Source organism: Drosophila subobscura, chromosome E (genome assembly GCF_008121235.1).
Source record: "Drosophila subobscura isolate 14011-0131.10 chromosome E, UCBerk_Dsub_1.0, whole genome shotgun sequence".
In the NCBI taxonomy this organism is placed as follows: Eukaryota; Metazoa; Arthropoda; class Insecta; order Diptera; family Drosophilidae; genus Drosophila; species Drosophila subobscura.
In genome coordinates, this window is record NC_048531.1 from 17203735 (window position 1) to 17229057 (window position 25323).

At 44.7% G+C, this 25323-nt stretch overlaps 6 protein-coding genes across 13 annotated transcripts; 3 read left to right on the forward strand and 3 right to left on the reverse strand.

Moving 5' to 3' along the window:
- Positions 1 to 1175: 1175 nt before the first annotated feature.
- LOC117892670 (NAD kinase) lies at positions 1176 to 10337 on the reverse strand. Of its 4 annotated transcripts, XM_034799059.1 has the most exons (5): positions 9123 to 9367; positions 7085 to 7519; positions 2433 to 2810; positions 1706 to 2369; positions 1176 to 1645 (listed from the first exon to the last, which is right to left on the reverse strand). In XM_034799059.1, the coding sequence occupies exons 2-5, from the start codon at positions 7408 to 7410 to the stop codon at positions 1358 to 1360; spliced, it is 1656 nt and encodes a 551-aa protein (XP_034654950.1). In that variant the 5' UTR covers positions 7411 to 7519; positions 9123 to 9367; the 3' UTR covers positions 1176 to 1357. The 4 variants fall into 4 exon arrangements, with proteins under 4 accessions (XP_034654950.1, XP_034654951.1, XP_034654953.1 ...); XM_034799060.1 differs by lacking the exons at positions 7085 to 7519; positions 9123 to 9367 and adding an exon at positions 9913 to 10337; XM_034799062.1 differs by lacking the exons at positions 7085 to 7519; positions 9123 to 9367 and adding an exon at positions 4232 to 4352.
- Positions 10338 to 12330: 1993 nt separating this feature from the next.
- Positions 12331 to 17060, reverse strand: LOC117892671 (NAD kinase-like). Of its 5 annotated transcripts, XM_034799068.1 has the most exons (5): positions 13870 to 14069; positions 13808 to 13833; positions 13418 to 13735; positions 12781 to 13354; positions 12331 to 12721 (listed from the first exon to the last, which is right to left on the reverse strand). In XM_034799068.1, exons 1-5 carry the CDS (start codon positions 14017 to 14019, stop codon positions 12434 to 12436), a joined length of 1356 nt encoding a protein of 451 aa, XP_034654959.1. In that variant the 5' UTR covers positions 14020 to 14069; the 3' UTR covers positions 12331 to 12433. The 5 variants fall into 5 exon arrangements, with proteins under 5 accessions (XP_034654959.1, XP_034654958.1, XP_034654957.1 ...); XM_034799067.1 differs by lacking the exons at positions 13808 to 13833; positions 13870 to 14069 and adding an exon at positions 16867 to 17060; XM_034799066.1 differs by lacking the exons at positions 13808 to 13833; positions 13870 to 14069 and adding an exon at positions 15661 to 15962.
- Positions 17061 to 17591: 531 nt separating this feature from the next.
- Positions 17592 to 18659, forward strand: LOC117892673 (grpE protein homolog, mitochondrial). The gene is made up of 3 exons (XM_034799069.1): positions 17592 to 17755; positions 17849 to 18152; positions 18220 to 18659. Exons 1-3 carry the CDS (start codon positions 17670 to 17672, stop codon positions 18478 to 18480), a joined length of 651 nt encoding a protein of 216 aa, XP_034654960.1. The 5' UTR covers positions 17592 to 17669; the 3' UTR covers positions 18481 to 18659.
- A 480-nt stretch (positions 18660 to 19139) lies between these two features.
- On the forward strand, positions 19140 to 20419 carry LOC117890352. The gene has a single exon (XM_034795144.1). It carries the CDS (start codon positions 19182 to 19184, stop codon positions 20352 to 20354), a length of 1173 nt encoding a protein of 390 aa, XP_034651035.1. The 5' UTR covers positions 19140 to 19181; the 3' UTR covers positions 20355 to 20419.
- Positions 20420 to 21605: 1186 nt separating this feature from the next.
- On the reverse strand, positions 21606 to 22715 carry LOC117890516. Its single transcript, XM_034795420.1, has 3 exons — positions 22573 to 22715; positions 21877 to 21962; positions 21606 to 21811 (listed from the first exon to the last, which is right to left on the reverse strand). The coding sequence occupies exons 1-3, from the start codon at positions 22600 to 22602 to the stop codon at positions 21694 to 21696; spliced, it is 234 nt and encodes a 77-aa protein (XP_034651311.1). The 5' UTR covers positions 22603 to 22715; the 3' UTR covers positions 21606 to 21693.
- A 1357-nt stretch (positions 22716 to 24072) lies between these two features.
- LOC117890401 lies at positions 24073 to 25120 on the forward strand. Its single transcript, XM_034795210.1, has 3 exons — positions 24073 to 24253; positions 24707 to 24880; positions 24946 to 25120. Exons 1-3 carry the CDS (start codon positions 24221 to 24223, stop codon positions 25093 to 25095), a joined length of 357 nt encoding a protein of 118 aa, XP_034651101.1. The 5' UTR covers positions 24073 to 24220; the 3' UTR covers positions 25096 to 25120.
- The last annotated feature ends 203 nt before the right edge of the window (positions 25121 to 25323 follow it).

Sequence of the window (25323 nt, forward strand, 5' to 3'; positions counted from 1 at the left end):
CTCAGCTGTTTCCTGTCGAAAAACGGACATGTCACGCCTCCTCGGGATCGGGAAAATGTCCCGGATCACTTCGGGTGCTAGGACATTAAGGATAATGCTATTTGAATATTGTTTTTCTATATAATCCCCTTCAACGCTATAACTCGGCTGTTTCCTGTCGGATCAGGACATGGCATGCCTCCTGGCGAAGGTACGAGTCTCCTGTATCGCATGAGTCCATCAAGGACCACAAGGACTGCAGGATATGGCTGTCCTACGCTATTTCGTAATTGGGAACTTTTCAGCCTGACAGTATGCTATACTTTTGAGAACAAAAGCAGCCCCCAAAAGATACTTCAGTTTATTGGCCTCTGCCCCTGACACGTCTCTGCCGCTGCCTCTGCCGCGACTCTGCCCTGACTCTGCAGTGTGTGTTTCTAGGGGAGGGTGGCGAGATAAAGGAGCGTGTTGGGGTGAGTAGTGTTGTTGATGTAGATGACAGATGAAGAAAAAATGTAAAATTTGACAAATAACCGCTAAGTTGCAGATGTAGTACTGAGTGCCGGGTATAAAAGTTGTGACGCGTAAGAAGCGTTTCACACGTCCCCTTGTATCGCTGGAAAAGTTTTTAATGTTAATTATAGCACATAGACGTGTAGAAATACCTTGGATACTATATATGTATATGTAGAAGAACAAACCTTTTTTGTAAGGTTTTTAACATTAAATAAAAGTTATGACCAGTCAAAAAACTCCCTCCGAAAAGCACTGTGAATGATGGACCTCTTTGAGGCTTAACCCTCCTTCCTTTGGTTTATCCATCCATCATCCAGTGACTGGTCATTCGAAAGCAACTAGCCGGGCTGTTTAAGTGCCTTTTCACGACAAGAGTTCATGCTGATAGCCTCCGTTCTGGTTTTGTCCATTGCTCATCTAATTAATTGGATTTTGATTGTGTTTTTGCTTCAAAGAGTAAACAATTGCAGTGGAATGGATTGCGTGGCGCTTTCAGTAAATAATACAATTTTTATTACCTTCTTCGAATTATACAGATAATGTGATTTTGCTTAAGTACGGAGTACTCGATGCCATCGCCGATTAAAGGCTTACGTATAATAAAAACTTAAAAACTATGCCTAAGCGGCTTTGTTCACAAGCAACAACAGAAATTTGTCTAGCTTAAACAAACATTGCAATCATTTTCCATTAACATTTAATATTTTAACTCAACCAGGTGATTTATGTACTTGTATATATACATATTATAATAGAGTATTTTTCGCTACATTCCTTAGCCTAATAAATTGCACACAGCAAACCCTATAAACTAGCTCTAGAACTAAGCTAATTGGCCACACTAACATCCAGGGAAGAGCCACTACACATCGTAGATCTTCAGATTGTCAAACTCGTCGAGCGTGTCCTCCGATCCGGAGGCCGTGAGGTCCGACAGCTCGTCGAGGCACTTCTGACGCTTGCGCACATTCCAATGCAGACCCTCGGCTAGGGAGTCGAACCAATCGGAGATCTGATCCTGAGAGCAAATGCTGGGAACGGGATAGATGGAGGTGGTCACCCGCAGGCTATCTCCATGGTTCAGTTCCTGGTCGTTGCGTCCATCGAAGGAGACGCGCGAGGTGTTGCGGCTGTCCGGCGATATGGATATCTGTTGAAAGCATATAAAGCGATATTAAACGATCGAAAATTGGCTTCAACTGGATCTTACCCTTAGCTCCACTCCTGCAGGCACCACAATGGGCCTGAAGCTCAGCGAGTGCGGACAGATGGGTGTCACCAATATGGCCGGCACGGAGGGATGGATCATGGAGGCACCAGCTGCTGCCGCATAAGCTGTGCTTCCAGTCGGAGTTGACACAATAAGGCCATCGCCCTGCACGGAGGTGATGTACTTGCCGTCCAAGAATATATCGATGTTGCTGAGATATGGCGAAGGGCCGCGATTGATCACCACCTCGTTGAGTACCAGGATGCTGTTGTTCGATGACATATGCGGGTTGCAGTAGTTGTTGTTGCCACCAGTGAATGATCCATTGTTGAGCTCTACATAGTTGAGGTGGCGATGCTGACTTGGCTTCAGCAGGTTGCTGCCGGCTGGCTGGAGCGACTCCTTGCGGCGTTCGCCCTTGCGGTGGATGGAACAGCGCAGGCGGCTGCGCAGGGTGAGGGCAGCGTGACCCTCTAGCACATTGGTCACCTGCTCCTGAAAGTTATCACACTGGAAGGGCGTAAGAAAGCCCAGTGAGCCCAGATAGAAGGCCATAACGGGCGGCACCGACTGCTGAAACAGCTGCGAGGCGTACAGCAAGGTTCCGTCCCCTCCGAGGCAGACAATAAAGTCGATGCGATCGGTTAGATCATCGCGACCATCCCTGTAGTAGAAAATACAGTTAGAATTGATTACGATCTGAGGGGCACTATCGTTTCGGACTTACTTGAAGGTCACCAGCTTCTCGCGCAGGGCCAGAAAGCGCTCACGCACACCACAGTAGTCTCCGTGCACCTGCCGGAACTTGGCGCTCTCGTTCTCCAGCTTGACATCGTCCCGTAGCAACTTATCCTCCAGCACGGCGGACTCCACCCACACGACCATGTGCTTCTCCTGCACCAGCCACTCCACCAGCTGGACAAATGGCAGGAGAACCTGAGAGTCCTTCTTCTTGATCACCAGCACTGTGAGCGGTGGCTTGTACCAGGTCAGGCGCTGGCTGGCCGGATCTTGAATCTGCATCACCATGGCAGAATTTTTCATAATGCGTCCACATGGTCCGAACTGCTGGAAGGGCGACGGGGCATTCAAGCTCCGAGTGCGCCTGAAAGGATTCAGAAAGAATACAGATATTTAGTACAAGTTGGAGAGGAGATTCAGAGCTGGGGTGGGACCTCAGAATGCGGGGGTCGGGTAACACTTGGGCCACTTGTTGCATTTGGTCTTCTGCCGCCTCAACAGCTGCGTCTGCACTTAGAGAACTCTGACGCTGCAGGGTCGCCGCGAGTCGCAACTTTTGATGCTGCATTTGGGGTAAGTATTAATCTCTAGAGTGCCAATATTTGGATGGTCACGCCCTATTCCTCTCAACTATGAGTAGTTTTCGATCTTTTGTTGTACGATTTCACACAAAGCAAAGGCAAAACGATGGAAACGGAGAAAAAACTTGTTGGAATATGTGCTTCGACCGACGTTGTGGCTCGTGCGAAGGTTACAAAATCACTGGACGGCCAATTTTTGAGTTCGAAAACAACAAAATAAAGGTATACAACGTATTTATATATATATTTTCATTACAACAACACAACAGCGGCAGCGGCGCGGGGGAGACCCAACCGCAAATAAACTTGTTGAATCTCTCAGACGCAAACAAACAGGAATTGCACATGCTAACCAAGAGTGTTTGGGAGAGAGATAGCATCCAGAGAGCCAGCCCAAGATGTATGAACATAAAGTAAGGCATTCCGAGAGAATACTCATCTGGAATCCATGGAACTGGCCCCCTAAACGACCTGGGCTCTGCCATAAACCTTCAATAAACCGTCAAATGATAGCAACTTACGTGCCATTTTTGTGAATTGTGTGAATTCCTAGTCCATGGCGTGAGAGCGGTCTCCCAGAGCGCGAGAGAGTAAGCAGAGGCATGACCGCATGCCTCACCCTTTAAAAATACACCTTGCTAATGCTGAACTTTAAACGTTTCGTTTGACTCTTGAGTGTTTTGTGTCTGTGTGCGTGTAGGTGGGTGTACCCTCAAAGCATCGCATAATAACGGGTTGGATTTGATTGATGTGCTAATGCGAGCTGAGACATGTTTGCGCTGACTCATCCAGAGATGAGCGAATTGAGAAGAGCCAAACGAGAGAGAGGGATAGAACATCCCAAATGAGCCATAAGCTGGGCTATGCTGAACCGCAGCAGCGCAAGTCGCACAGTGGGACAGATAGGTGGAATTATCATTAGATTTTTAAAGTGGCAAATTAATTTTTTAATTCCGGAAAATCGTAGAATTTTATATTCTGACATCTTAAAATTTGTGTCCATTTTGTCCCTTTGTATCTCTGTTCCATCGACTCATCCCCAGCCCAGGCTGAACAATAAGCTGTTAAGCAGATCCAGTGACGCACAATTTCTGATAAATTGCAGGACAGATCATGATCTCGTTTCCCCCATTCACTCCGTACGATAATTATTTCGCAGGAAATTCAGATTCATTCACCGGCTTCCCAGTTGACCAATACTTACGCGACATTTTGCACAGGGGGCGCTCGTTAACTGCACTTGCTCGACCACCGCTCGATTAGAACTAAACTGGAAGCCAAGTAAAAATCACAGCCGAACATCCAATATAATAGATAATGTAGGAAAATGAACGAACTATGTACATACAGTAAGCACACATATTATTCGTACACCACCATCACCCTAGTTTGAACACCTATAACTTGGCGTACGGTCAACGTAAACCAAAAAAGTTAATTTTGTATCAAAGATCAATATATCTACTATATGTTTATGAAAAAAGTTTTTAAATTTCTTCTATGATATCCTTATAAAAATTAACTTAAGCAAAAAAGTCCTTTTTTTTCGCACATAAATTATTCGTACAGCCGTCCGATTCCTTAAGTAAAATTAAAATATTAAAGGTAACTTGTACAATGAACATTTTTGTTTGCTATATTTAGTCTTTATGATAACTAAAAGCCCTAGAAACAATCTTTCCCCCAAGCTATTGATGCCCCATGAATTAATAGTGACCCCCTCCACAAGCAGTACCGGTTGCAATAGCTCCCTCGATGAAATGTTGGGCTTCCGTATTCTTTTTTACCAATTTTGCCACGCAGGCTTCATGAAACTTAAGTTTACTAACCGTAGTGAAAGTTTCAGCTAGTTGCAGTTTTAAATGAGCCAGATTTGATCCAAAAAAGATTATATTTTGTGTAATTTTTTGGGATGGGTCAAGTTTAACTTCGAATTATGACCAAACGGAATGACACATGGATGCCAATTGTCACTCAAAATAAAGTTTAATACACCCTTTTTCATATTTCCATTAAACAAGACCATTCGTAAAGCTCCAGTTAAAAAACAACACAGGTGAAAAAATAGGCACCCTCCAATGACCAATACGATTTTTTTCAAGATATGTTAAATTAATTGTTTGGAAGACTTTTGAAGAAACCCATGGCCAGTTTCATTTCTAGAGAATGAGAATGACTAGAGAGTCCATCTAAGACAGATTTTTGATTGGTTGGCCTTGCGAAAGTTCATTTAGCCCATGATGAGAAAATGGTGGTCCCTGCTGTATGGCATTTCGGAGGGTGCCTATTTTTTCACCTGTGTTGTTTTTTAACTGGAGCTTTACGAATGGTCTTGTTTAATGGAAATATGAAAAAGGGTGTATTAAACTTTATTTTGAGTGACAATTGGCATCCATGTGTCATTCCGTTTGGTCATAATTCGAAGTTAAACTTGACCCATCCCAAAAAATTACACAAAATATAATCTTTTTTGGATCAAATCTGGCTCATTTAAAACTGCAACTAGCTGAAACTTTCACTACGGTTAGTAAACTTAAGTTTCATGAAGCCTGCGTGGCAAAATTGATAAAAAAGAATACGGAAGCCCAACATTTCATCGAGGGAGCTATTGCAACCGGTACTGCTTGTGGAGGGGGTCACTATTAATTCATGGGGCATCAATAGCTTGGGGGAAAGATTGTTTCTAGGGCTTTTAGTTATCATAAAGACTAAATATAGCAAACAAAAATGTTCATTGTACAAGTTACCTTTAATATTTTAATTTTACTTAAGGAATCGGACCGCTGTACGAATAATTTATGTGCGAAAAAAAGGGACTTTTTTGCTTAAGTTAATTTTTATAAGGATATCATAGAAGAAATTTAAAAACTTTTTTCATAAAAATATAGTAGATATATTGATCTTTGATACAAAATTAACTTTTTTGGTTTACGTTGACCGTACGCCAAGTTATAGTTGTTCAAACTAGGGTGATGGTGGTGTACGAATAATATGTGTGCTTACTGTATGTACGCGTGCCGGAAAGAAGTTCAACAACGTCAGCATGAGAAACTTATATGTGCAGCCATCGTTGACTTGCTGTAAACCTTTCGAATACCTTCAATTCGTTTTCTGTTTCCCGCGGGAATTAACGAGTCTGTAGAAAGTACGAGTATAATCGAATCCGAGCCAGACAGACCATGCAAATGCGGCTTGAACTGCCTGACCTGGTCGGGCTGAGCCGATGCAAACCTTTGGAATACGGCCCGCTGAAGTGGTCACAAGCCGCGTCAGTCACTAATTTTTTGTTTCTCTGAATATATTTTAATTTATTAATTTGTTGTTGTTTCATGAACCGCGCCAAGCACAAACTGGCACCGATTCCAAAAGTTTAACTGGCACTCAGCCACGGCGTCGCGTCAGTGTCTCAAGTTCTTCAAAACAAATCGTTCAAAAATAGTAGCTGAAGAGAAAACCTACACACATATCAGAATTAGATAACCATAAATTAACAGACGGCGCCAGAGTTATACCATAAGACAAGGTGTTAAAAAACTTGTTTTTTTTTTAGTTTTGGCCAAATGAAACTACAGATAAACAGACAAAAAACGAGCTGCAAGCATTCAACTATGCAGAAAGGTCAAGGACTTCTAAAACACTTTTTCGATTTGAGAACAGGCCACCACCGAAGTGTACTAAAATCTCTGCACGCACATTTTTGGTGATCATCATGCTGACATGTAGAAATCAATAATAAATTCAGATTATGCATACGTACTACGTACTATCTATCTACTATACCTAGCTGTGACTTTTCCTGACTGAACAAGCAAATTGATAGGCAAAGCGCCTGAATGCACGAAACGCCGTTCTCGCTCTACTCGAGCCGATAAGGACCAATAACAAGGTAACACTTGATTAGAGAGGCGGCGCGTCGGCCTCTCCTATCAGAGCATGACGCGAACAAATGTCCGATGTCCTGATAACATTGCCACAATTGTTTTTTTGGGCTGTTGTCCGACGTTCAGGGTTATCGAATTGCTTGGGCTGGAATGGGTTCGAACAGCGAAGTACTTACGGCCAGGTGCCACTACGCCTGCGTCGGGTTGATGAATCGAAGTAGCCATCGTCATGCTCGTCCTCGGACTTGGTCAGCTGGCTGTCCTGATTACTGGCCGTGTTTTTTGTGGCTTCGCCTTGCTCCCTTGGCTTGGTACTGGTAGCCTGGTTTGCCTTGTGCTGGATGATTCTTTGCCGCTTCAGGGAGGCATTGTGCCGCACCAGCAGATCATTGTATTGGGTCTGCTGATGGGCCGTGCCGCTCCAGGCTAGCTTATAGCTAAAGCGCTCTTCCAGGCGATGTTGGTGCAGGGTGGCCAGGTCGATGTCCGAAAGACACGTCATATTTATGAGCTTCAGATTTTCTTTTTATCACTTTACGATTCACACAAATTTCTGCATCAATTAATCAAGCAACGTTTGTTTCTAACACATTTTTCTTTAGTTCAATCAACTGACGAAATAAAAACTGGAATATTAGCTCCCATTTCACTTGGCATTTCTGGGTCCCCCTACTAGCTCAAAACGTCCCTGGGCTGGCCAAAACGGTAGATAACAACGACCTTGCTCCCCTTTTTGTAAAGGCGTTAACAGTTTTTGTTAACCAAATAACCAGAAAGCACACACAGACCCAAGAATGCACCACGCATTTGTGATGTATCGGGTGTCGTACAATGTATCGGGCCTTCAGCGTTTGGCGCGTGGTAAAAGTTGGTAAACAAAAAAATAAACGATCCGATTTTATATGTGTCTGGATTTAGTACAATATACCTAACCGGTTTTTGGTTTATTTGGAAATTCGTGCAAAAAAAATTTGCTATTGGCCATTAAATAGTTGTTTATTCATTAATTTTTTTGGTCAACCTAACGGACTTGGCGTAGTTCCGGCTTGGATGTCAACAAAGAGCAATCAAAAAGAGAGCCAGAGACAGCAGAGTGGGAGAGATGAAAAAACCAAGGCTTAATGCGTCATTAGCCAGCTTCCGCTGAAGCAGAAGAGGGCTGCCAGAAGCGGACTTGGCCAACATTTATAGCTGGGCTAAGCCCAAAAAGCATGTCAAGTATAAATCAATTTGCAGTCTGTACATTGCACAAGCTAAAGCACAAAAAAAAAACACCACACAAGTTGGTTACTTAAATGTACACATAATTAAACAGATTTGAGGCTCTCTCTTTTTGGTCATGGCGGTGGTCAACAACCTTTTAATTAGAAAAACATTCACTTAGCCCACAATTAAACTGTTATAAAGCACGCAGACCACTTGGGCATAACAGTATCGGGGGCCATTAGTCTTGAAATCGTGACCTGTGTGTGAAATGATAATATTTGATCTCTTTTAGAGTAGCTCATTACCAGTTCATTAACAGCGGTCGATTCTTTTGAGGAAACATGGAAGGCAGGAAGCCCACCATCGTTCGAGCAAGGCTTTAGAAGATGTTTGACTACAACTTGAAAGATTCGAATTAAATGGAAAGCTTTCATTTTGAAGTACTTGATCACGTAAAAGGTTGCATAACAAGAATCACATCATTACAAATATAACATTCAACTTAATAAGGGGCTCGCGTGATCTATAGTTCTCTTTGTCTGCCACTGCCACCAGGAAGCAACAAGTACAATTATTACAAATCATTGAAGTACAAATAAACAAAGGAGACGAACAAGGCACACCCCCTCCTTAGACCTGACTAAATACATATGCACATAGACGAGTGCATACAGCGAATTTTAAGTGATTTATTGCACAAAGAAAAACGAAATTAATTAATCAATTTAAAGCGCCAAGCGAGCAACAAATGGCGCAGTACTAGTAACTAAGACTAGTGATTATCATTGACAAGATCGAACACGGAGAGGTCCCCCTCCCTGCAACGTGCCGGGAACGTATGGGGAATGGATACACGTGAATTGGAACCACAGTGCAAAGATAGTGTGGATTGTTCTGGTGGGAGATTGACTTAGAAACCGAAAGTGGGTCGGAACTGGGACTGTGTCTGAGCCAACAAATGCCAAGACAAGTTTAGGGGCTAGGCAGCCAACAAAGTACTCTAATTACACGTTATATAATTGTTATATTTTCTTCTTAGCACAAAATGAGACGCGAATTGGAGCCGAAGAGACAGGGGAAGGCAGCTTGAAAGCAAAGCTGACCAGCGCCACCAGGTAAACGACCGAAACGAAACAGATCGCTGGACGTTCAAATCGCGCGAGATCCGAGGGTGATCGTGCCAAAGAGATCGGGAGAGAGAGAGCGCGCGAACACAACCGTGCTGTCCAGTCAGTACGCGAAACTGAACTGAGACGCTAAAAGGTGATTAAATTGTAAATTTTTCGTGCGATTCCGATTTGAAAATAAAAGTATAAAATTATATGATCGCTGGGCAACAGCTGAGCGTCGTGCCACGCGACCGCTCGAGTGCCCGCGCCATGGTCTATCCGTAAGGTGAGGCCTTGGACACTTTGTGCTCTATCATCTTTGTAAGACTCCTCACCTTAAAAAAATAAACCATTGACTGAGAGACAATTAAACAGGTGCGCTCTGTAGAGTTACTGTTATGTAAACTCAGTAATTAGCAGTCTCCGCTTGAACTTCGCTTTGATTAATGCACCAAATGATTGATTTATAGGTTCAGTGCTGAAAGTCATAAACTCATTGACAAGGCAATAACAGTACCAGCAACAGACAGTTTACAGTCGCTTAACAGAAGCTTTGTGTGTGCAGAGCAGAGCAGGCCACTCCACTTCACTTGAAAACGAAAACATTTTCCGGCAAACACACACTAATTGATTAACAGGTAAATGGCAAGTGCACTACAGTGGAGTACCAAAATCATAGTTCCACTTACCACCACCAGCGCATTTCCGCATCGCTGCCGGCCCTACCGTTGGTCAGACCAGGGCCTGGGGCGGAGGAGGCCGCGGCACTGCTTACACGCACACTGTTCACATGCAGCAGGTGATTCTCATGACCGTCGTAGTAGGAGCCTGCGACGTCATTGGAATTACTTGACCCAACTCCCCCCGATGCCGTGGATTTGGCCTTTGGCACAGTTTGAGCTGGCGAGGCGGCGGCGGACATCATAATGTTGTACGAGGACGTCATGTTGGTCAAATCACCTGTTCCGTCCTGCGCATGTATGCGTTTGAATGCGTATCTGTGTCGAAGGCTCGAGTTTGACCTACAAACGCGCAGCACCTGCTTGCCTCCTGCCTTTTGTTTTAAACTTTTCACAGGCCCGCCTAAGCTGCTGCTCTTTTCGGAATGATTTGCTGCAGCTTTTCCGCACTGCCTTTGTTATTGTTGCACTAAATTATTCATATTTTTGTTTTTTTAATCATTGCGATTAAGCACCAGTGTGACCGCGGAATTCGATAAAAAATATACCGACAGACCGTCGGAAATATACCTTTTCATTTTCAAAATATACTCTAAATATACCATAAAGCTTCAATAATTTTCCTCGACTTTAATCTTCTGTTTAATATTACCAGCACTTTAGGCCTCTATGATTTAAAAATGTAATTTTACTCGAATTATCATTCAATTTTCCATAAGATTGGTGGATTTTCATATCTTATCTCTATTTGTTTGATTGCAAAATAAGGTTAAAACTAAAAAGGTCAACCAAAAAAACGAACATTCAAAGTAACGTGGGTACGTCATTTGACAATTCGTTGCTGGCCAACCGATAACATAGTACGGGCACTTGTGTACCCTACTTGCCATACCTAATATTAAAATTCCATTTTACCAGCTGCCATATATATTAACAATGACTTTGTCTTAGACTGACATGCTTTCAACCGATGTAGATACATACATTCTCGGTATCTATAATCTGAAAAAATCTCTCACCAACATAGTTGGAAAGTGTTTTTGCATGGATTGGAGCCAGCGATTTCCAAAAGTTCTTCAACTCGAGGATATCCATCCCTCCATGGGTACTAAAGGTTGCTGGCCCAACAAACCGCGGCATATTTTGTACCGATAAGCCATATATCATGTGGGAGCACGTTAAAAAGCTCAATGATATAGCAGCAGCAGTTACTATTTTAAAACTGAGAAAAACTGCTTGTTCAAGGACATTGGAGATCAATTTTTATACATTGTGTACATTATAATCTAAGACAGGAATGACTGCATCTATAAACAAAATACTAGGTTTGGAGGCTTTTCTTTGCATCTTAAGTGTCAACTTGAGTAAACAGGCTGCTCAGGAGCGCGTCAAGAAGTTCATTGATATAGCACTGGCAGTTAATATTTGAAATCAGAGAAATTCTGCTTGTTCAAGGACATTCTGGGAATGTGGGTAGTTTTCTCACCGGAACTGTGTACGTTTATCCAGCAAATTAGCCGCCAGCGTCCTTCTCAACGGCGTAGGGGAGCCTAGCGGCTGGGTTGACTCCACGTTAGCCATTTTTCGGGCTCGCTGCATATCTTCTTGATTCATTTTACCCAATTCTCACTGCAAAACTAACTCACAACCGCACGCTGGAAACGCTCAGAGTCGACTATTGCGAGATTTCGTGAATCTCATATGACTAGATAAGCACGCACCGCACACCTGCCTCACGCACACGCCGACCGATTCGCACACCTTGAATTCAGTTAACAAAAAAGGCAAAAACACATCGAACACAGCACATCGCACAACACGAACAATGGTGCAAAAAATCTTTGCCGTGTAATGCATAGCTTGTACGGCCTGAGGGCGCGTCTGGCTAACAGTCTTACTTACGCGACGGCGGCTTCACTTTCAATTCACATTTTCTATGCAAATAAGCGCAAAAAAATTTTTTTGACAGCCCCAAGTGCGTATCAGTGGTGCCAGGCTACTAAAGCAAGGCACGGCACGGCACAGCCGGCAGCCGCAGCGACAGACACGAGGTGAGCAAGATGCAACAAGTGGCCAGACGCCAGACACGCCAGACAGACGGGGCACAAAACGAGTCTATATACGAAATATATCTATCGAGTATAAAGCTAAACAACACAATTTACTAATACATTAGTTGATTGGAACAAGGCAAGGCAACGCTCGTTGCGGGTGTGTTTCTATAACAATTAAATTGGACATTATTTCTACATTCCACTCTACAATATCTTGGCCAAATATTTGTGTTCCTCTTCCAAACGAATATCAGTGCACGTTCATCTATAATATATGTATGTGTGTACCTTTGACCAAAGTTGGCCAAATGAATGGTTCACCATATTGTGTATACGAGTATAATTGGCAAATATGCAAATACTACGAAATTATAGACTATGAAACGACTTTACATATATTCGAATTACATTGAAGCGATTGCAAAGGCTCGACTAAAACTAAAAGCATGCCGTGGGGCTTAGCCAGCGGGGACTTACTAAATATCATACAATTTTAAGTTTTCCATCTCGTCCAGGGTGTCCTCGGAGCCGGATGCCGTCAGATCTGACAGCTCGTCGAGGCACTTCTGGCGCTTGCGCACATTCCAATGGAGGCCATCGGCGAGGGATGCAAACCAATCGGAAATCTGATCCTGAGCGCATATACACGGAACAGGATAAATGGAGGTGGTCACACGCAGGCTGTCGCCATGGAACAGCTCCTGACGGTTGCGCCCGTCAAAGCTAACCCACGAAGTGTTGCGACTTTCAGGCGAAACAGAGACCTGCGGGAAATGGTCGATCACATAGAATTGGTTCAATAGAAAAGTAAGACTTTACTTACCTTCAGTTCCACTCCCGCAGGCACCACAATGGGCCGGAAGCTCAGCGAATGCGGGCAAATGGGAGTCACCATAATGGCTGGCACGGAGGGATGGATCATGGAGGCACCAGCTGCTGCCGCATAAGCTGTGCTCCCAGTCGGAGTTGACACAATCAGGCCATCGCCCTGAACGGAGGTTATGTACTTGCCATCGAGGAACAAATCAATATTGCTGAGATACGGCGACGGACCGCGATCAATGACCACCTCGTTGAGCACGAGGATGCTGCTGGCTGCAGGTCTTGCATCTGCGTTGGCCTCCACTTTGGCCTCCTGCCTTTTTTCACCTTTGCGATGCGTCACGCAGCGCAGGCGGCTGCGCAGTGTCAGTGCAGCGTGACCCTCCAGGACGCTGGTGAGCTGCTCTTCAAAATTGTCGAATCGGAAGGGTGTGAGAAAGCCGAGTGAGCCCAAGTGGAAGGCCATCACGGGCGGCACCGACTGCTGAAACAGCTGCGAGGCGTACAGCAAGGTGCCGTCCCCTCCGAGGCAGACAATAAAGTCGATCCGATCGGTCAGGTCATCGCGCCCATCCCTATCGGTCAGAGAATCGCAATTAGAATGGTTTCATACTGATGCACACTCATTGTAGACTCACTTGAAGGTGACCAACTTTTCCCGAATAGCCTTGAACTTGGCATCCTCATTGAGGTGGACATCCTCCAGCACCGCCGACTCCACCCACACCACCATGTTCTTCTCCTGCAGCAGCCAGCCCACCAGCTGGACGAACGGCGCCAGCACCGAGGCATCGCTGACCTTCTTAATCACCAGCACCGTGAGCGGTGGCTTGTACCAGGTGAGTCGCTGGCTGGCCGGATCCTGGATCTGCATCACCATGGCGGAGTTTTTCATGATGCGTCCACATGGTCCGAACTGCTGAAAGGGCGATGGGGCATTCAAGCTGCGTGTTCGCCTGGAATGGTAAGAGAAAACTAATTATTATTATATGTTAGTAATATAATTACATTTTAATCAAAGTCCAGACCTAAGAATGCGATGCGTTCTTAGCACCTGTACCCTTGGATCTGCCTCAGGCGCTCTTTGCACCTTTTCCCTTGGGTCTCCCCGTATGCAGTTGTTGTTGCAATCACTGCCTTGCTCCCAGCCCAAATTATTAAACTCCTCAATGCTCAAAGAGCTATGCTGAGGAAACAATGGCCCTGAATGCATGGACTTATCGGCTCTCTTTGGAAACATGATCTAATTTGTGTAATACTATGCGTTTTTTTTAACTTTATCTTTTGCACTGGTTCTCTATGCTTTAGCAAGACTATTTATTAATATTCTACAACGGTAAAAGGGCTTGAATGCAAATGGTGGTGGCAAAGGCAGATGAGAGATGAACAATGAGAGAGCGGGAAGAGAGTGCTTTCAGGTGCAATGTTCACAAAGCAGAGAACGATTCTCAGCTGTTGAGCTTTCATGGTAGAAAATAAACAAGAACATGTCAAATTTATGATAAGCCGGAATCAAATTCAACAATTCAGCGTCTGCAATCCGAGTACTGATTCTTATTACGTATTCTAATTTATGATGTAGATCCCCTCTTTACACCAATCCCGGACTCTTATCGACTAGGAAATGTGTGCTGAACTTACGGCCATGTGCCGGAGCGTCGTCGTTGCATACCTGACGCAAAGCAGTTGTTGCCCAGATCAGATTTATTAGCGACCCCTTCAGACGAAGCAAATGCATTCAGGCTATTGCCATTCAAATCGCTGTGGATTTTCCTCGAGTCCGTGTTTTGCTTATGCAGACTACGCTCCAGGCAGAGTCGCGTCATGGCACTGAACCCCTCCTGGTGATAGTGATGATCGTGATGGTAGTTCGAATGGTTCGCCAGGCCGTAGTGCCAGCGCTGCTCAAGCCGATGCTCATGGAGAGTGGCCAAATCAATGTCCGAGAGACAGGCCATAGCTGTGATTATTTTGGGGGGTTTTTTTTTTTGGTTTCGAGTATTTTGGAATGCAGTCAGACCGCCTGGAGTTCTTTTAAAGGGCCCAAGGTTACATTTGTTTTCAAAATGGAACTCGTTGTATCACGCCCACACAGCCAAACACAAGTATTCACATTCACGAGTGGTCTGTGATTGATGAGACACCGAAATATTGTTTGCCCTGAAGTGTGTCACCATTTATAGATATGTACACCACGGAGGAGGAGTAGGAGGTAATGTGTAATGCAAAACGGCAAAAGAGAAAGTGTTTTATCCGCGTTGGAAAAACGGGTAATCAGAAATGCATTTGGACGATGATTCGAAAAGGAATTCGCTTGCTTGCTCTTCTGTTTTTCGCTGTCACGGTGACAGTTTTCTCTTGATTTGATTACTTCACACAGCTGGCCGGAAAAATTGACGCAATAACCACCAGAGCAGAAGGCAACACCAGGCGATCGATCGCGTTGTCGAGCGACAACTGAAAAACTGCTGCACAGGGTTTTGGTTGCGTTTGGTTTGTTTGTCGCATGGAATGCCATGCCAGGGCGACACTCGAAACAGCTGATGGCAGGGCAGTGTGTGTGTGTGTGTGTTTGTGTGTGCGAGTGCGTGTGTCTGTGCGCATGCGTGTAGGCGGCCTTGGTCAACAATTAATTAATTGATAACGCAGACCAGTCGCTGCCATACGAATCAATTGCCAAATTTAGAGCGCACTTAATTGAACAATGTCTAGTAATATCAAATCAAATCTATAACCAGAGAAACACTTTAAAATTTAAAGGGAAATCGAATCAACAAATCCATTAAGGAAGTAGCCTCGGTTAGTTCAAGACAGCGCATTCAACTTAGATAAGATTCGTGCGGAGATGCATGCAAATTGTAGGCAGATGATAAGGCCTTACCACCACCAGCTGCTGGTCATATGTCCATGCCCCCCACCCAGGCCGGGCGCCGAAGAAGCCGCCTCCGGTGTCGCTGCGCCCAGGTCTGTGGCATGCAACAGATGAGCCTCGCCCTCCCCATCAACGTCTGGAATGGGGCATGCCAGTGTCTGTTTCGGGCTGTTCCCTTTCGCTGCTGCGGCGGACATCTTCTTTCACTGCACACAAATCGAGAGAAGTTTAGGGCCACATTGGAGCTCGCTCAGCAGATGTCACACTCGTTGTCGGCAATTGTTTTAAAAATTTAAACACTTAAATGGCAATTGATTGTTGTTTGTTGTTGTTTTGACATTGTTTTGCGATGAATCCGCATGGTCGAAATATTTTTGAAAAGGGTATGTTCCTAGTAGCTGTTGATATTGTTGATAAGGGCATGCAAGGTTTTGCATTGGAAATGTTCTTATATGTTGGTGTTTCTGGCTCCTACACTGTCTGCCTCAAGTTATTTTGTATCAATTTTGTATTAATTGAAAATAAATAAATACAATATATTTTATTTTATATTCAGCTGCTGCGAAATTTGTACCAAAAACTAAGGTGTCGCAAAAGGTAAATACGTCACAAAAATTCCAGTGCCGCGTCAACCCTAGAATTTATATGTAAAATATACCGACAGACCCTCGGAAATATACCGAAATATACCTTACATTTGAAAATATACCTAAGTATACCGATGTGGGTCCATGATCGTAAATCATATTCCCCGATTTTGATATTCTTTTTAATATTACCAGCTAGCTAGGGCATTTAGCTCTTGACGTACAATTTGATTCGATAGATGAATACATTTTCTACAATCTAATTAGTCCTAAAGACCTATTTCTCGATTGGATTGTTGATAAAACATGGTTTGAATGAGTCGTGTTTACTCAGTGTTGGAGCACGAGTGGAAAAGGCGCACTTTTTAAACGCGAAATATGTAATTCCTCATATATGTATCAGTACACAAGATGGTTTGGAAATCTTTCCATTCACAGAAGTACTTCCCATTCAGTTTTGTGACTAACTGAGCAGAGCTAAATTTAAAATTAGCTGCGGATATGCAAATTTAGCGAGGCACGTGAATACGTTTTTGTTTATTTTCATCCCAAAAGAATGTATTAGCATCTCTCTTGTGTTTATGTTTATAAATAGGCACTTCTATTGTGCCCGAGCTGCCTCACTCACCGAAACTGTTTACGCCTCTCACTCAGGTCTAGGACGCGTCTTCTCAAGGGTTGCGGTGAATTCCCAGGCGATGTTGCCGCCGCTGCTGCCCCTTCGTCGTCGTCGTCCTCCACGGACGTGGATGGGGAAATTAAATTGGCCACCATTTTGCGGGCAAGCTCCAGGTCCTCCTCGCGCATTTCAAGCTCAAGCCGTTCTCACTGAGCCAACCAAGTGTGCGGACAACAGCTCTGATTCGTTGCCGAAATGAAACTAAATGCCTTTTCATACCTGGCTTTCCAAAATATATACAATGCATGCGCATATGTAATAATGTTTGTACGTTTTCGAGAGTAGAAGTTGAATAAGATGCTGAGCCCGCCCCACTCGTACTTTGAATTCATTAAGTGCTCCGGGCAACAGCCGAAAGTGCCGGGAGCTGGGGCAATTTACATATTTAGAGCAACTTTTACAAACGAACTATATTTTGGCGGCCTCCTAGTCGGGCTCAAGCTGAAAGATTTATAAGCTATGCGTAAATTAATTGCTCTCCACGCCTCAAGGCGTGGCGGCTCTTAATAATATATATCTGAAGGCTGGGCACAACAAAATCTTTGCATGAATTAAAACGGTTCATAATTTGAATACTTCGCACACTGGCGCCATCTGTGACGACACTGCGAGCCCTTGTTATTTATGACTTTTAAGCACCTGGTCAGTTTAAAGAGCAGGCGGACTGTTCCGGTTCCGACCCCACTAGTTCCGGTTGGAATTATTTTAAGTTTTATTTAAATACGCAAATAACACACAAAATACACATCAAAATGACATCGAGAGCCGGTTTATCCATGCTAGTCTTTGGCCGCAGCTTGAGCCAATTCAGGGCCGTGGTCAGTGCACGCCAGTCAAGGTAAGTTTGCCGCATGCTTCCTCTTTTTTGTGACGTAATGAACGCACGTTCGTCGGCAATAACATCTTATCGCAATTTTGTCGTGTTCTATAGGACCTTGCGTCAGGCCACCACAGCCCTAGGCAATGGACGCCTCTACAGCACCGAGAAGCAGCCGGAGGAGGCCGCTGCCGCTGAACAAAATGCAGCCACCCAGGAGGTTGAGCGTCTTACTAAAGAGCTGGCCGAGTCCAAGGACAAGTATATGCGAGCCCTGGCGGATGGCGAGAACATGCGAACGCGCCTGAACAAGCAGATTAGCGATGCGAAGATTTTCGCCATCCAGAGCTTCTGCAAGGATTTGCTGGAGGTCGCAGACACTCTCGGCCACGCCATAAAGGCAGTGCCCAAGGACAAGGTACGACGTTTGCGCCCATTGGCGGCATCGTAAAGTAATCGAGTCTAACATGCGCCTTCATTTACAGCTCGGGGACAATACTGATCTGAAGAGCCTTTATGAGGGTCTCACAATGACGCGCGCCTCGCTGCTGCAGGTGTTCAAGCGTAACGGTCTGGAAGCTGTGGACCCAATCAACCAGAAGTTTGATCCCAATCTGCACGAGGCTCTGTTCCAGAAGGAGGACAAGACCGTCGAGGCCAACACCGTGGTGGAGGTCACCAAATTGGGCTACAAACTGCACGAGCGTTGCGTACGCCCAGCGCTGGTGGGTGTGTCGAAGTGTTGATTGCTAGTTTCCCGACCCATGTCCATGTTCCGTTCTGTGTCCCCGCACCCCCAGCAAGAAGCGTTTACATACAAAGTCTACGCCATAGGAGTCTCCATTGTTTGCAATTTGTTTTATCCTGCAAAAATTCCTGTACGTAAACCCTATGTAAATACAAATGATCCAACAATCCGTGAGGATGGCTTGCGAATTTAGAATTCCTCTTAGTTGCTAAGTGATCGATGACTGGACTCGATGGCTACAGATTTGTACCACACGCGTAGCCATCGAGTGTTCCAATTTAAGGTTTAATTATGATAATAAAAACATGTTTTAGTTGAAAGATTGCGGCATTTGCTTGAAGCGGGTGGCGGATTCCCGCCAACCATCTTCATTTCATCCTTTTCCTCAAACCAACCCGAAACGAAACGAAACGAAGCCCTCTTGAAAACCATTTCTTTTGTAAATATTTCAGGTAGAGCGAGTAACAAAAGAAAAGGCATTCCTTCGCGTCGCGTAGGTGGGAAATTCAATGGAAATGTGAGATTTTCTATGGCACAGCAGGTAGATTCCGCACGTTCTCGAGAATTCGTGGAAACCCTTGAAGAGACTTCCATGAAATGCAAACAAGAACAAGATTGCTTTAATGGTTCAAAGTCGATTTCGAACAGTCTTCGGAGCTGATCTGTGTTAGTTGTCCTTTGACCTTTGAAGTGAGCAGAATGTTTGGTCTGCTGGTGCGTTTCCTCTGGCCTCTGGCCCTGCTGCAGTGCATCAGCGCACGAGTGGCCCTGATGCCAAAGTTCTATGGCCAGGACAGTGCAGTCATAGTGGATGTGGGAAGAAATACGCCCTCGAGACTGGACTCCAAGCTGCAGAATGCTTTGTACTACAATTTTCCCGTCTACAAGCTGATCAAGCCAGGCAGCCAGGTTCAATCTACGTCGACTACAACGGCTGCTCCTGCACCAACTGTTCCCACAGAGTACCCAAGCGACTTGGTCGAGATCGCCCAAACTAAGCTGGGCCTGAAGGTGCTGCCGAGCATAAGTGAGCTTGGACAGTTGATTGGCACGCGCAGCAACAGTGAAACCATCGACTACATCCGCTCGCTGACATCCAATGAAGGCGGAATAGCGCTGATGAAGGAGTACCTGGAGACCCTGGACTATGAGCTATCCGAAGATGTGCCGGACAGCGTAGATGATGACGACGACGCAGGCGATGATGACAACGCCATGGACAATGCAGATGTCGAAGCAGACTTTGATGAGCGGCCCAGGATGGAGACATCGAGCAGCTCCACCACAACCACCACAACACCCGAGATGCAAGGCAGCCTCCTGCAACGCTTCGGCGACTTTATGAAGCAGTACAGCCTGTGGCACACCACCACGACTGCAGCACCAGCCACGAGGAAGCCCATACCTGCAGCCGTGTCGTTCAAGCCCGTGTTTGTGTCGCCACCAGGCGTGGCCCGTATGCGTCCGCTTCTTGTGCGTCAGCCTCTGCCCTATCATTATCCCATTCCACTGCGACCGGTGGCGCTCCCTGCGAGGCCAACTGAAGTGCCCAGCACGACGGCGGCGCCCAGGCCAAGCAACCCGCCGCACTTGAACTCCCCCAAGCACATAGAGACTGAGATGCAATCTCCTCCTGTGGCACCACATGTGCGGCATCTAGCTGAAATGGCCAACATCTCCCCCCAGGTCCTAGATCACTTCCTGAAGCAACAGCCTAAACTAGCGGAGCTGGCCAAGCGTGTGAGCACCTTGTCCCTCAGCGACGACCAGACGCGCGCAATGGACTCCCAGATCTTCATGGCCGTCAAGCGGGCCCTGTCCCAGAACGAGGAGCTGAAGCGCCTGCTCGAATCGGCCCAAACATTAAAGTAGGTGCACCACGTGTGCAATAGGTTAAGGCTATCATTAAAGAAAATAAAAGCTTCTACATAACCCAATTTTATGCAGTCACGTTGTGGCGAACACCTCAAAATGCAGGGGGCTGAGTCATTCGGAACCAATACATTATTAAATGCTGCCATATATTATCTTGGCGCTGCGTGCATAACTATGGCCTGCGTGCGAACCAGGCCACCGCTTAATGTTTCGAGTGGCATGCGATTCGGAGTTTCATAAATCATTTACATATGTTTGACAACTTAAAATAAGTGAAAAGCCAGGGGTTAGCTAAGCACTTTTGGTAATTTTGTCGTTTGGTTTTCTCTTTGTCCTTTAAAATAGCACTCGCTAACTCTGAATATGAGCAAGCGAGCGTGCAAAGGACAGCACGTGTTCCTTTGTACAGTGTACAGATTGTTTAAACAATGAAAAAATAAACCGAACGCAGACGCTTTTGAAAATTGATTAACATTTTTATTGAAACTTAAAACGTGGTCAGTGTGACATTGGAATTTAATAAAAAATACCATCAGACCCTCAAAAATATACCAAAATATACCATTTCATTTTAAAAATATACCGTAATATACCGTAGACTTAAATCAAATTCCTCTATGTTGATTTTCTATTTGAAATTACTAGCTTGCAGAGACTTTTAACACTGAAAAAACAATTTCTCCCGATTAAAGATTCAATTTGGCTTATTATAAATACTCCAATTTATTGGATGTATACCTTATGACCTTATATTTTACAAATTTCTTTTTGAATTTTTCATTTGATGGTCAGGGAAATTGTCTCCTGTGCCTGAACGGTCAGCGAAATTCACTTCTGCCAGACGCGCTCCCGTGCTTATTTTTGCGTTTCAAATATGAGCACAGAATACACACAGAAATTTACCAAAAATAATATACGTTCCCACTTACATATATCGTAAATATATCGTAAGCCATGTCATTTTACTCGTTTTGGATCTTCTGTTTAATATTGCTAGCTAGTTAGGATTTTCACGGCTAAGACTGTAATTTTATCCGATTTATCAACAAACTCTCCAAAAGATTGGCCAGTTTTCATGGCTTCGTCTCATGCATTCTGTACCAAATAAAGTTAAAAAAAAGGTTAAATCAAACAACGTACATAAAAAAGTGGGTACGAAATGTAGACCTAAAGGTGTGACCGCACTTACGGACGCAGCGCCATCTTTTGTTCGGGAAACAACTTAGCGCGGCTTCGTTGTACTTTCAAAAAAAATCAATACATTATATTAAATAAAGCAAAATTACATAAGTTATCAAATTTATCAGCTATAGTTTAAATAGTCATTAATAATGGCTCAGTGTATGCCCTCCAGTGGCGTATAGGTCTTGTACTGATACAGTTCCGGTCCTCCATAGCCGTATAACAGTTTTCCCCGTCCATGTTCATCGTAGTAGGGATAACGGTACTTGGGTCTGCAAAAAGCATTCGTTAAAATAAAATATAGGATCCTTGGAAGGATAACTGTGGCACAACTCACCTTTCAAAGTACTGGAAGTTTGGGGCCTTTGGTTGAACTGTGGCATACGATGTGTGCACTAGGAGGGCCACAACGCACACAAAGAGCTGAAAAAGACATAAATATTGTAATCTCCATTAAATCAGCGATGCTCATTAGTTCAGTGTGTCAGGCGGCACATAAAAGCGGCAGCGAATGCACAGACAATTGGCTGGCGACTTCCCCGTAGTGGGTTTTCGTCGGTTAAAGCAAACAACAGGCACAGCAAAGCAACGGTTATTGACGCTGCTTATGCAATGAAGCCACAACATGGCCGCGCACTTGTTGTTGCTCCGAGATTATGACACATTTTGTTTGGGTTTCAAGCCAGCCACGCCGCCACCCCCATCCCGCCGCAGCACCGCAACAAGAGAGAGCGCAAGAGCACAGGCAGACGTTTCAAGGTCTTTTAAGTGGCAGGCAGACCTAAATATTGGCACACATAAATATACACGAATACGCGTAGTTTCGAAATGTGTCAAACGAAATGCTCATCGGAAATTCAAGTCACTATTTTCGACGCGGTTTTCTTTCGGGTGCCACTTTCGCGCAGGCGCAGCGGAAATTGTGTCAGCCAGAACGTGCGACTTTCGGTCTGGCCGGGCCGTGTTAATTGGAGAAGCCAATACTCGATAGTTGTACTCCCATTGGAGGGAAAATCAAACGATCTAGACTTACGGCCAGCAGCAGAGCATTCAACTTTGCCATGGTTTTTTTACTCGAATCCAACAATCTTCGGTTTTGTAACGGTAGTCCCAGAGCAGTTGGCCCAAAAGCGGAAACCAAAGCGGAGTTGTTTGGCCGGCGATCGCGTTTGAATGAATTGCATGGCCCACAGCCAGACGGTGCAGAGCCCCACAGTAGCTCCAAGCAGAGCGCCAGAGAGAAAGCTTGGCGGACAGAGAGAGAGAGAGAGCCAGCGCTCCGCCAAGGTGTGTTGGTATAGGGTAAGGTGAGGCCTGCCAGTAACAGACGATGAGAACGCTGCCCGGGCATACCTCACCTTTTTTTTAAAGCAATTTCATCTTCTCGCTCTTTGTGGTACTGGAACTTATCCGTTTTCCTTGCGATCTGAAGACTTGGCTCTCAAGGAAAGTGAAAGTCCTGCCAGAGACTCTTACTGAAAGCTTCTTCGGCATGGACTTAAGTTGCCGGAAATCTGTGTAAACAATAATGGAAGTCGACATGAAGCCGCTCACGTAGCCCCTCTCGAGCGGCAAAGAGAGAGAGAGAGCGCCAAATGTGCCACTCCAAATAAAGAAAGAGAGAGAGAGAGAGAGAGTGGGAGAGTAAACTTCACAGAGACAGCTGTTCGAGTGGGCAAAAACGGAAATGAGGCCAAATGACCAAAAGTGGTTTTGGAGCGACTGTCTGCCTCCGGCTCCGATCGAGATGACGATGGACCATTATGTAACTTCTGCAACCACAAAGAGGCAGTCCAGTCCCACATTGGCCAACCTGTTGCTGCCTTCCTTCTTTGCGCCTTTCTTCCATTCCACTGTGCCATTTCTATCGTGCACTTTCTTTGCCATGCATTTGCATTTTCCTTGAGGCCTTTTCGCTTCTGTGGCTGCCTCGGCCCACAGCCGTTTCGCGGCAGATGTGACTAACCTTTAGCAAACACTCGTACGCGCACTTAGTTCCGTCTGCCTTGAAAACCCATTTGGATGGTCATAAAATTTGAAACCAAAAAATAAAACGAGCCAAAAAGTTTGTCGTGGAAGACCGAAGCTACTGATGCTCTTGCAGTTCGATGGTTCTCATGGAAGTATCACATCGGCTTTTATATGTATACTAGTTCTGAGATTACCTTTGTAACTGTTTTTATTCCTTGTAAATCCAGTGCCAAATCGTAATACCCTCTGTAAGGGTAGAATATTATTTCCATTAAACGAATCTAATATTATGGCAAAGCCAAGTACCTTATCGCCACCACCTGAAGGTCGTATCCAAAAGCCACAGATCGGAGATCATCTTTCGTTTAAGACATCCACATGGATTTAAGTAGCAACAACAACTATTAAATATGTAAAGATTTGTACCCGAAGCATTATCTCTCATTTCCATCTCTTTTTCTGTTTTTGTCTCTCTTTCTGTTTGGTTTTCTGTCTCTCACTCTCTGCTTTGCTTTGAAGCTTCACGAAGTTTTCTTGCCTTGCCTTACCATATTTTGTTGTTGTTTTCCAGTTGCGGGTTATTTTCAATAATTTTTGAGTTGGCGCTTGGCTGAGTTTTATGCAACACCACGATTTCGGTGGTATTCAGTGATCAATGCTCCAGTGACTCGCACGGGCCCCACCGCTTCAACGTCAACCACATCGAGACAATGCTACACCTGCGATTTGTCTGTGCGTTAGCTGTAAGTGCACTGAAATGTGAATAAAGTGGAATCAATAAGCCATGAAAAAGTTGCTGTATAGAAGGGGTTACTGAGATTTGTTGATGGCGAATGACAGTGTGTGTGTCATGCGGAGTATGAGCTATTTTTGGGACACAATCCACGACCAAATGACAACTGATAACAGTGTCCAGTAGATGTTTCTTTTTAATATCCCAAGAAAACAAACAGAGATAGAAAACAATTGTGCAATATTTGTATATTTGTTAATATTTTCTTAATAATCGTTGTGCAATTTTGTGTTATGAATGCATCAAGTTACTGTGGAATCTATGAATATGCAATCGCTTTTATTGATTACTCCTCAAAAGCGGAATATTTTATGACTATTTGTGTAGTGTTTAGTGTACAAGTTTCCACAAAAATACATTTTTATTATACTTCTAACCCAACTCTAATCGATCGACATTTCAGATTCCTTTGCTGTTGGTGCTGCTGCAGCTCAGCCAACCCGCAGAGGGTTTCATACTCCGCTTAATCACCGAGACACTGCAGAACAACGTGGCCGGTGAGCCCATCACACACGACAGGACCGAATGGAACTTCGATCCGAACGCGGCAAAGAAGGCGCGTGCCCTTTACTTCGAGGTGAGTCTTGATCCTCCTAGATCCCTACACGTTGCAGTAACTATAACTATCCATGTCTAACGCAGAAAAATGGATACCGTTCATCCAAGTTCATTGAGCGACTGGGAGCGGGCACGGATGGGTGGCACGAGGAGCGACGAATGGAGCAGGCTGTGCGCGATGTAGGTCGCCTCGGTGGCGAGCACAATCAGAATTATCCGCCTCCACCAGTTTAGCCATAAATAATTATCATTTACATCATTTAACTGTTATTTCATTTGCCAAGCCAAATCCAAAATCCCAACGAGTGGGCCTGAGTGGATGAGTCCGTGGGTGGGGCGTGGGCGCCACATATACCCAGGCAGATGCATCACATTGTCATCATTTTAATTTGCAGCGATTAATTGTCATTGTGCGCATTAATGTGCTTCACAAGGATTTGCATAATTTGCACAACGTTGCCA